Source organism: Plectropomus leopardus, chromosome 14 (genome assembly GCF_008729295.1).
Source record: "Plectropomus leopardus isolate mb chromosome 14, YSFRI_Pleo_2.0, whole genome shotgun sequence".
In the NCBI taxonomy this organism is placed as follows: Eukaryota; Metazoa; Chordata; class Actinopteri; order Perciformes; family Serranidae; genus Plectropomus; species Plectropomus leopardus.
Genome location: NC_056476.1, coordinates 22,923,434 through 22,935,642, shown reverse-complemented (window position 1 = coordinate 22,935,642; position 12,209 = coordinate 22,923,434). Strand labels below are relative to the sequence as shown.

At 39.5% G+C, this 12,209-nt stretch overlaps 1 protein-coding gene across 1 annotated transcript in view; it reads left to right on the top strand.

The window, feature by feature from the left end:
- Nucleotides 1-12,209, top strand: part of alk (ALK receptor tyrosine kinase) — a 65,881-nt gene that overhangs the window by 50,800 nt on the left and 2,872 nt on the right. The window contains exons 17-19 of the mRNA XM_042500800.1: nucleotides 1,797-1,889; nucleotides 10,137-10,238; nucleotides 11,899-12,033. Of these exons, the coding sequence (XP_042356734.1) occupies nucleotides 1,797-1,889; nucleotides 10,137-10,238; nucleotides 11,899-12,033 (330 nt within the window). The remainder of the gene's footprint in view (nucleotides 1-1,796; nucleotides 1,890-10,136; nucleotides 10,239-11,898; nucleotides 12,034-12,209) is intronic.

Below are 12,209 nucleotides of genomic sequence, written 5' to 3'. Positions count from 1 at the left end.
CTGTGGTGTGCTCCAACAGGTTAAATCAAAGGTTGAATGCTGCCTGAGGATAACGCACTCTGGCTACCTGATGTTTCTATGCATTTTTGGCCTGTGGATAATTTAATGTTACTCTCACGTTACGTTACTCTCTCTTTATTTTACAGCAGGCTTGTTACTCACATTGGAAATGATAGCCCCCTGAAAAGAAGCACTGTGCTGAGGAGAGTCGGGTAGTTTGATGCAATCTCAGGTGTTAAAACAGATGAAAAAAAAGGCGGGTGTTCTTTAATGCTGCACTGAAATGGGTCTTTAAGCTGCAGTTAAAATGTGCAGTAAATAAAGTCGACAGTATGAAGCCAGTTAACATTGTTTTTATAACAGCATGCGCTCACATCACTGTGCTGCATGTATAACAGCACTGTGTCCTTCCCTGAAGCCCTCAGCTAGCAGTCTGTGACAGCTACTGCTGCATTTCAAGGCTCGTCCTTGCCTACAAGCAAAAGCAAATCATTTGCATGAATTCTTCCAAGCCATTAAACAAGGACTACTTGGATTCAGCGATAGCACCTCGTGAGAAGGGAACATGTTAAATTGTTTGTGTGTGCACTCCCATATGCTGATTGTTGTCATGCTATGATAGAAATGATTCAGTTTCCTAACACACTGCTAAATGGATTGATTCATTCACTTCTTAAATAGGAAATGTTGTGCAGCAATAACACAATTTAGAAAATTCTCTGTAGCTGCTTTGATAACTCAGTTTACCAACAGTCATTTAGCTGCTTCAGTCTAAATTGGACTTGAAATGAGAAGCAAATGGATGCCCGAGACACAATGTTTTTTTATTTCATACTCAATTATTTAATATCAAACTTGAAGTAGTACTACAAGTTGAATAGCTCTTGGGTCAGCCATGCATAGTGTAGTCACTGTCTGAAAAAGCCCTCAGTTTAAATCAGTCTGAACTATTACTTCATCCTCATTGTGTCATTTCACATCCAAGTTGATCAGAGTGTGGAGGCTAAACATCAATGTCTCGCTGTCTGTGCGCTCACAGAGCTCGATGCTGCGGCTTGCATCAATGCTAGTTTTTCATTGCCAGCCGTGCCCCATGTCATGATCTTGTGTGAGCACAGTGTCACATGACGTTATTTTGATGTTAAATTCTGGGTATTTATTGTCCCTAGTGCACACTTGTCTTTAGTGTGATGAGGAGCAGTGCGCTCACGATGTCATTTCAAAGATGATAAGAAAGTTAGACGCCTGGGGAGCGGAATACAGTGTGTGAGCTCTATTTTCTTTTCCCCAGACAGGAGCAGAGCATGCTGTGTGAACTACTGTATTTTCTCAAAGACTAACCAACCCAGTACAGTGCAAATATGAATTTTATGAATTTTCTCTTCTAACCTACTCTGCCTGCAAATACAGTGGAACATTTCAATCTTTTTCTCTGGATGCACCATGTGGGCAGAGCTATAAAGGCAATGTAGGAAACTATACACTTTACCAGCTTGCCCAGGGCAACTTGGTAGTTAAACTCAACTTCAGATCCAACAGGAAGGCATCTGTAGGTGTTCATACATGGAACTCTCATATACATGCAAATATATGAAGAACTTTGTTAAAATAGTGAAAAGACGAGGCATCAGCAATGCTGTGTTAATGTCAATATTGACTGATATAGAACTCCCATATATCGAAAATTACATCACTGAAAGCTGTGAAGCTCGAATAATGTGACCGATCTCCATCAATCCAGCAGCAAGTACATGCAGCGACCTGACAGTCTGCATGTGTTTTTTTTCATCTTTCAGGGACATTGCTGCTCGAAATTGCCTACTGACCTGCAAAGGATCGGGCCGCGTAGCCAAGATTGGAGATTTTGGGATGGCTCGAGACATTTACAGGTACTATTGACTCACTGATGTAAAACAACAGGCAAGGCCACCTTGGCTGGCTCAAAGCCAAGACCAGGTTCAGTTGATTTTGAGTTACAAATAATGTTAAAGCACACCCTCTCATGTAATATGCTTAGTTAAATAAGAACATATATGCAACTGTAATCAATTAAAGTTAATGAGAACAAATATGTAATTAAATTACAGTTACCAATCAAAATGTTGGGGATTACAACAGGATTGCATCTGAATTTACACATTAAATTACAATACATTATTTTTTTTTAATTATTATTATTTATTTATTTATTTATTTTCAGGAAAAAAAGTTCATGTAGAAGATAACATTCATTCTGTTTCTCTGTATCTTTTACCCCTGTGGGGAAAGCCTACTTTTAGCATAACCTATTTGCTGACATTTTTCAGCTTTATTGCCCAGTTTTAAAGCATTTATTAGAAAAGTAATCAAAAGTATTAAGCTGTATTACATTGATAAAGTACTTAAAATAGTAACATTACTTATTTCTTTTTTAAGAGGGTAATTGGAATTCTGTAACTTATTACGTTTCAAAATCAAATCACATTTATTTAGCATTTTACACTGAAAACCCAGGAATAGTATGACCTTTATTGTGTTGCGTATTAATTACTGCATAAAATTAACACCGATATGAATATTAAAACAACAACACCTACGAGTATTATCTATAATCTTATGGTTAGTGTAACTTAATGGCAGGCTTTCACTGCCCTCTCTGGGTTAGTTTCAAGTCTGTTGCATCTTTAAGAACACCCAGCATTACTTCTGAATGTTGTTTAATTACCACTTTACCCAGACTTTAACTAAAAAAGTCAGTGTCCAGGCTGCCTTAAATTTTTAAGTTGATTGAATTTGAGAAGGCAGGCTGAATCATTACAATTGACCTCCATTTGTCTTCTTAAATTCAGTCAACTTAAAATTTCAAGGCAGCCTGACCACTAACTTTTATAAGTGAAAACAGCACTTGTGTGGACATCAATTTATTCTGTTTTTTTTCTTTTTAGCAAAGGAGAGAAATCCCACATGTATGTGTGGACTAGTCCTATGGCTAACTTCAATAGTTTTTTCATTTTATTAACTGTAAAGTAAAGTAAAATTCTGGATGTGGACAATTCCTTAACCACAGGGCTTGAAAGTGAAACCTGAACTGTTTCCCAAAACAGCAGTGAGTGAACACAATCCAGCGAAATCTGGACTCAGTGAGAGAAACAATGTTGGATCTTTTTCCTCTTTATCCCCTTTAGTATCATTTGGTATAAAGACAATTGGTTAGCCAGATAGGCATGAGCATGCTGTGTGCAGAAGTTATTTTTAACCGCATTGTAACTGCATATAAAACATACAATAAAGAGTTTTCATGTTTATGGAAAACCTGGAAAAGTCATGCAATTTCTCAGTCATATTTTCAGACCTGGAAAGGTCCTGGAATTTGTGAAAATTATTAAAGGTTTTGGTAAAATCCTAGAATTTTGTTGTGTTAGTGAAATTGTTACAGTAATCTTGCGTAGATAACCCTCCATTCTGTAGCTGACGGAGAAACATAGCTTTTATATGCGTCAGTGTTTTACGTTTTGTTTTAGTCACACGTTTCTTCATTTTCTCTCAGTGCTCTGGCTCTCTCTTCATGTATGCCAGCTAGCTGAAATTCTATTTGAATAGAGTTTCAATTTGATCATCTTGAAAAATGCAGCACTAATGCATCATGGGTCCTTTAAAAATCATGGAAATTTTCTAAAATTGTAACCTGTAAACTCTGAATATATACATATACATATAAAATCTGATTACAGTAAAGTACCAAGAAAAGTTTTTTTTTCTTTGCAACTGATAAAGGCCATGGCACTTATCATGGAGACTTTTAAACTGGTAAATTTTGAATCACAGCTGTGCAAGTGTTTTTATTCTCTATCACACTGTCATACTGATGCCTTCTTTTAATCTACATCAGCTCATCTGTAGTCCCTACAGCGTCTCATTACTCTTAGCTCAAACTTTTAATATAGCTACCACATTTTCACGTGACACCATTTAAATGAATGCACAATCCAGTAGGGAAATCTCCCAAGCCTTTCATCTGGTAAGAAATTAGAGCAGGGGAAATATGTCACAACATTCAGCTATATCAACGCAGCACTTTCGAATCATCTGATGCTAAGTCACACGAGAGCAAAGTCACTCTCAGAGCATCCGGAAAAGACTGTTGCACAACACCCCTGGGGAGCCACATTAGGAGCGCTTGATTTAATTGCTGATGTCAGTTTTTCAGGTGCCGCGATGCGATTTTGTTTTTATCTCTCTGCCTGGAGCTGTGGTGCTGGGACATTTTTTAATTTTTATTTTTTTATCATTATTATTTGGAGAGGGAGGGATGGCAGTGTTGCGCGCTACGCCGTTGGTGTGTTATTTTTGCTGTTTCATGATGTGGCCCTCCTGCTATGTGACGGAGGGACATGGGAGTCCTTTTGTGGCTGTCCCAGGGGACAGGCGTCACAGTGAGGGACCAGGACGAGGCTTAATGTCAGCTTTTTATATTCTGGGAGCAGAGCCACAGGCGTGCTCGCACGTGGTGTTCCATGGACTTCCTCTCTCACGCACAAATTCCCTTGCAGTCTCACATACGTGCTTGCACACCGGCGATGCAGTGGTAAATAAAAAGCTGGGTAAACAAAAACTGTCAGATATTATCCAGGGGTAAACAGCCACTGCTATGAAGAGAAATTCACTGTGCTCTGAGTAGAATTGCTATTTTGCCTTAAATGACCACTATTAACAGCCGTGTGTAGTATGACTTAAGATTGTATTTATTGATGTCAGCCTGGTGAACACAAACACACACACACACACACATTCACACACACGCACACCCATGCACAGTAAGGGAACAAAGACATCCAACTCAGTGAACAGACAGACAAGTATTAGGCTCCACATTGTGTCCTCGGGTGCACGTTCTTCTATCTTACTCTCCATTCAACACAGTCTGCTCGGCGCCTCTGTCTCTTAGTGTTAGTTTTTTGCCTCTAATGCTTCTCTATCTTCTAGCTTCCCTACTGCACACTGAACGGCTCACACACGAAATATGCACACATATAAAAACATCTCCATTTGTGCCATAGATTTCCCGGGACTATATTTAAGTCATCCTAATCTGCAGCTCAGCTTTCAGTCTGTGTTGGTAGTGTTAGCAGTGGTAATAAATATGACCATAAACCCCATACTTTAAAAAAAAAAAAGAGGTCGATCTACTGTTCAGCTCTCAATTTTACTCCCCTCAATCTTTTTAAATTATTCCAGCATTTTCAAATGGGCAGAGAATAGCAATATGTAAAAGTTTCATGTGTTCTGGTGATGTTTTTGAACACTGCAGAGGTCACAGAAAAGTGGTGGCTTTAACTAGGGGTGTACGTTATCAGTTTCATTACGATACGATATTATGTCCATTTTTTGGACAACGGTATGAGAATTGCCAATATCGCAAAGTCTGCAACGATACAATTTCGATTTGATTCACTTCAGAGGCCTGCGATCGATATAAAAACGATAACATATGATCATTAAACACAAACTGTTACAGAAGAAGCCGTCTCACTCTACCTTTTGGCCATAAAGAATAAAACATCCCATCAATAATATAAATAATTATAACCGGTGAAGTGCAGCATAGTTTACTTCAAACTGACTCCACTAATACATATCAGACAGCACATGGGATGAGTTAACTTCTTTATTTTAAAATTATGATCTTTACCCTAAAACTTTAGAGGTATCTGGCTTAAAGCCCTGAAGGCAACCTTCTCCCAACAGACATAAAACATAGATAACAACAAGACCATTTAACAAAAGTATAGAATTCATTCCAGTAAGGTTCAGCAACAAAACCTTTGTTTGTTTGTTTGTTTTTCTAGTCACAGAGTATTATCTCAAGCGCATTTACATTGTATAAATTAGCCTTGTAGCTAGCAGAGTTTAGATCAACAATTTACACATATTTTTACTTTTTCTTACTCACCGTTTGTTAGTCACTGCATTTCTCGACAAAACAGCACGGTTGACTTTGAGTCACGTTTTTACAGTCTGACATTGTTGAAATAGAACATCTAATGTTGCTGTAGCCTGAAGTTTGAGGTTTTATATGCCAGTCCAGGCAGGTATGTCATTGTTAATCCCATCATCACTGACAAACAAACAACATTTGCTTTGTCTGTCGACCCTTATTTTCTCCAAAATGCCCAAATTTTCCAAATTGCTGATTTAATCCCAGGTAAATAGCATTATCCTCCTGTGGGGCACAGAATTTCAAAATACAGGCATATCCTTAAGACGTGATATGGGTCAATGTTTTTACTTTGCATCGCTGGTCATTACATCGATACATTGATCCAGATAGATGGATCATGACACCCCTGGCTATAACTATATAACAACAAAGAATTTAGGAGATTGTGGCCACTTGGTTTTTGACTTCATCCCTGAAATCAGCCTTTTCATAGCAACAAACAGAGGATCCCCTGAACGCCCACTGCCTCAACTCTTCAGTCTAATCGCTTTCCTCCCTACGTTTTTGTTAGGACAGACAGGAGGTATACTGGGAAGGGGGCTGGGATAGAGAGGAACGTGCAAGGATTCAGTCTAGTAATTGTAGACCTAAAAGTGGAGGATGTAACTGATTCCTGTCACTGAATTGATTGTGTAATTCTAAGTGACAGATTTTGAATCTGTGTGACTGCCCTGCGGTGGTTCGTAGCTAATCTGTCAAGCAAACAAACTCAACTAGTGATTGTTTTCTCTGCCTTATTGATTATGTGTAATTTTCTTCAAGGCTAACTTCTAATGCCAATAGTTTGCTAAGTAAATACTTCCCCTTTAGCCATACTGTTTGACAGCATATCATCTATATTCATCTCTACTTACTGCCCCCCTGAAGACACACAACTGTAGCTCTTGGCTAAACGAAATGATTGGTGCTGGCTCCTGTTGTGTGCTTTAAGTCGATACTGTTTGAAAATGCAGTTGTTTCTTATTCTTTGAACTGTTCAACTAGAATTTCCATTATAGTAAATATCACACAAAAAGCTTATTTAAGCAAGTAACAAACCTCAAGGTAAACTATGTAGAAAATGTTGGCAACTGTTTGTAAACCGCATCAACACTGAAAGTGAAAGCCAACCCCAGCTTTGTCCACTTGGCGTTTCACTTTGTTGTATTTTTTTGGATGTTGTGTCCATGACTCTCTCAGCCTTGTCTTGGATGTGTGCTGCTCCAGGTTTAGCATTTGGTTGCTACATTTTCATGTCCTGACCTCAGCTATGTGCTGTGCTCATGCCATACACAGCAAAATAAGAAAATACAGGCAGAGGGCAGAGTCTCTGCAGATAAATACACCACCACACACTTCTAGTGGGTCTTAAGTGATGATTTTGAGGAATTACTTTTAAATGTGTCTATACATTACTTTTTACTGGAAATTCCTGCTTTGTATACCCTTAAAACCTCCTGTGACCCTGCATCCTCATTTGAGGACGTTACATTTTGGGTTTGCAGCACCTTGTACTTTATTCTGCTTAACTTAGACCTGTTATCCTCATTTGTGGACAGCACAATACACTAATCCAGTAAAAACAACATGGTTGCCATCTCTGCCAAGTCAGTCCAAAGCCAAAGACAACACAAAAGTGGACAAGTCACAAAATCTATTTAGATTTCATAGTTGAAACTTGTTTATTTATGCTTAATGATGCTTGTAGTTTGATATGGCATACAAATTTGACCAGCTGTAGCAAAAGTAACACGCGGAATTGCTCTTAATCAGGGAGTACTCGTTTGAGGACACTGGAACTTTATTATTGTATTATTGCAGCATTTCACACACACCAGTTAGTTCTTACAAACTGTTTCCACATACAAAATGGACATTCCTTGATTGGAGTATGGAGCAAGGAAAACTTTTTCAGAGTTACCAAATGCACAAATCAGAAGAATTTTAGATATGTTGCATTATTTGCTATGCCATGTTCACAAGAAAAAGACGTAATTTATCGATCCCCGAGAGGAAATTCAATTTTTTTCACTCTGTTGTCATTTACATGTTACGTACACAGGCTTGGAATACACACACATGCACAAACAGGACCTATACAAATGCATTAAATGGAGATGTCTGAGCGAGGGGGCTGCTCATGGACATGCGCTCCGAGCAGTTGGTGGTTCTGTGCCTTGCTCAATGGAACATGAGCAGTGCCCAGAAGGTGAACTGGAGCATATCCAGCTACTAGTCCATGCTCCATACTGGGTCTCTAACTTGAACTTGTGACCCTCTGGCTCCCAAGCCATGTCCTTATAGACTGAACTACTGCGGCCGCAGGCATTTAAATGAACAGTTTCTAACAGTTTGAGACTTAAACAGTGACCACTAACCCATACAGTGACAAAATACTGAACAAATGCTGCATAGTTTCGAATTCCTAGTCCCTTCCTAGTTTAAGCTCAGGCATTGAAATGAACAGTTTTCAACTTTATTGTGCACTTGTGAATATGAAAACTTTTTTTTTTTTTTTTTCAAAAAGTGCTTACCTTTCAAAGACAATGCTTAGTTTTTTTTAAACTTACCAGGTCCTGCTTATCCCAAACAGCAAAGAGAAATTAAGAATACATGCCAAACAAAAGCTTGATACTCAGAAGGTAAGAAAAAAATATTTTTTGTCTTTGGATGGTGTTGACTTGCCTCACCATGTTCCCTTAAGAAGCAGAGGCTTGGCTACATCTTTTTTTAGCTTCCTGGCACTAGGTGCATATAATTTTTGGATTGAATTTTACAGATTACTTTTAAGACATGCATAGCTTTGGCTTTTAACAGTAGTTCTGACATTTTTGCCCCCGGAGAGCAAGAGCACAGCATGAAATCAGCTTGAAATCCTCCTAAACTGAAGACAAACTAAAGACAAAATGTGATGGGTCATGCAGCCCATGCCCATAGGCTTCGGATGCCATATCTGAGGAGCTCAAGCTGCCAAAACTGCAATCTTATTTTAGTTGCTGTACCATATTTTATTCAGGCTGTTTTATTCTTTGCCACCCTGTTTTTGATGTGTCTGCCATTCTTTTCTTTTCTTTATTATTTTTTATTTATTTATTTATTTTTTTTTTTTAGCTTTTATTCATCTAGGGAACACAAACTGAGCAAGATGCTCTTTTCTCATCCTGCTTCACATTCACACCTGGGAGCTGCCCACTATAATTACAGTCTTTCTCTGCACAGCCATGTGCAGCTCCAACAGAGCAGTTGGTGCTTCACTTGTCTAGTTTTTGAAGGCGAAGAGAAAGAGACTGTTACTGCTACTCCATTACTTCCCCCAGAAGGCTCAGGGACTGGAACTGGCAACCTTCCAGTCACAAACCTGTCGATAGGCTAGAACGGTCCTATTTATTATGAAGCACTTGTCATGTTTACAAATGACTGCTTAGGGAAAAAAAGTGTAATTTTTCTGACAAAATCAGTTGGGGCAAACAGATTCACTCCTCTGCAACTGCAATGATGCCAAACGATGCTTTTCCGAGCCAAACACAGCTGACACCACTTAACTGGGATGTTGATGTGTGTCCGTTTTTTCCTTGTGGACACCTTGATGGATGGCAGGCCAAGCGGCAGCCAGTTCATGTCTGTCCCCGCTGTGTGCCTCGAGCAGAGCGAGATGAACCAAGCAGTGACCTCTATCAGCACCAACAATCAGATAGAGCACAAATCAACCATACCATCAGCATGCACAAGATGGCATTAAAAATGTTTGAGACGGGGCTTGGCCCTGCAAAAAAAATTCCCTCTTCCCTCTCAGTGAGATAAGGAGTTCGTAGAGGGTCTCTCGCACCAACGTGTTCGGGAGCTGAAAATGCGATTGGATCAGAGTGCTGATACAGCCGCTGACAAACAGTGAATTAATTGCTGGATGTTAGATTTTTTTCCTTTTTTTTTTACTCTGCTTTTGAGGGCAGTGCTGTTGCCATGGTGATGGTGCTGCAAAATACAGATGCTGGTTTTCATTTTACAATTGTTCCCTTTTTTATTATGCGTGGGCAAACAAATAAACTATATTAAGATTATTTGCCCCATGGTTAGTCATCAAGCATTTTACCATTCAAAATGTGTGTGTGTGTGTGTGTGTGTGTGTGTGTGTGTGTGTGTGTGTGTGTGTGTGTGTTTGTGTTTGTGTTTGTGTGTTTAGAGCAAGCTATTACAGGAAGGGTGGGCGTGCCATGCTGCCAGTGAAGTGGATGCCACCTGAGGCCTTCATGGAGGGCATCTTTACATCCAAAACAGACACATGGTGAGAACCTCTTTACACTTCTCTTTAACTGACCTCAGTGAAAACTAAAGCAGTGTTTCCACCAAAAACTTTTGGCATAGTACCTTTAGAATCAAAAGTAACCCCTACGGACATGTACCTAGACCCTAGATCCATTCAGTGTTTCCACAGCAGACAGTACTCTTAAAAATAGTCGGGGTTGTTGTCACCTACTGCATCCAGCTCTGGCTGTTCTTTGTTTTCACAGGTGATACAGACATGTACACGTCATATATTGGCCACAGATCAGGGTTACATGCCAACATTTTCAGAGCAAACAAGAATATGTTGGAGTGAGAGTCTCTAAATGAAATCCATAAAATAATGGGACTTTCTCCTGCAGTATTGTAGTGCTGCTGGAGTGTAACATAACATAACCTAACAAAGCACTGGCATGTCTTTTCTTCAAGTGAGAAAACAGAGTAAATGCAGTTTACATAATTTGGTCAAAATCAATATTTATTTTTTTTAAGGCTTGAAGATCCACTCATTCATAAAAGTGTATGTCATCCAAGAGAGACAATTAAAACAGACGGAGCTGTCAAAGCTGTTGTATTGACATTTAAGGTTTGTTGGTGGTTTCAAGTCATCAACGTGTGCACTGAGAAACATCTGAGAAAAAATGACCCTGACTCGAGTGCATACAGATGGAGAGAGAGAGAGAGAGAGAGGAGGAAAGGAGAGCTCAGTGTGTTAAGGAGGTCTTCATGGCAGTCCAGGTCTGAACAGCAACCTAACTAGGGGCTGGTTCATGGCAAGCCTGCACCAGCCCTAACTATAAGATTTATTAAAGAAGAAAGTCTTATACCTACTTTTAAATATGGAGATGCTAAGGAGTTACAGTAGTCCGGCCTAGAATGAACAAATGCATGGACTAGTTTTTCTGCACCTTTTTAAACAGGATGTGCCTGAATTTTGTAATGTTATGCACGTTAACTTTAAAAGTTGTTGATACCTGCTAGCAGTTGGCACAATAATTTATTTTTTTCTTAGTCTAAAGCTGCTATCTATTTAACTAGTAAAGATGAAGATGCAGCAAAACATTTCATTTTATAGTTATAGTTGTCTAATGTATGAAAAACTTGTCAGGGTAGTTAGTAGTGGTTACATCAGTTTCAAAACAGCCACAACAACAGCCCTGAGCAAAAATTTTGATTCTTTAATGAGCAATAAAACAGACTGCTGCGTTTCTAGCGCCACCTTTTAGTACCGGATCTGTGTGCTAAGTACACCAAGACAGGGGTGACCAAAAACGTGGATGGTAAAAAAAATATTCACAACTTTTCACACTGGAAACCAAAAAAAAAATGTTCAAATGTGTACCAAATTGAACTGAACCAGACTGCTTGGTGGAAACGAGGCTTAAAGCTCGCCCTCACTGTGATGTCACCGCCTATTTTTCACATTCAGACGTCTGCTGTCCCAACCTGCCCTCTTTCTCCTGTTCTGCTTTTCACCTTCCTCTGCCCTTCAACGCCTTTGATCCTGAGCCATATGTTTGTCTCTATCTTGCTCTTGTCCTCTGTTCTCATCCTTTACAGCTTCAGCTCCGATGATGCTGATAATTTATGACTTGATTGTCCTTAGTCTCACCCTCTGTCTTCCTCCTGCTGGAACTAATCTGTCCTCGCATCATCTGCAGGTCGTTTGGGGTTTTGCTGTGGGAGATCTTCTCGTTGGGCTACATGCCATATCCAAGTCGCAGCAACCAGGAAGTGCTGGAGTTTGTTACCAATGGTGGGAGAATGGATCCACCGAAAAATTGCCCTGGGCCGGTGTAAGTGCAGATCCACACACAGATGCTGCATGTATTCATGTGCTTCACATGACTGCAAGAAAAGGGTGATCCCATGAGGTTCAATTAAGCTTCTCCGTAGCATAAACAACACAAAAGGATGCATAGATAGTGTATATACAGGCAGCATAGGAGAACATGAAAGGCTCTGATTCTGC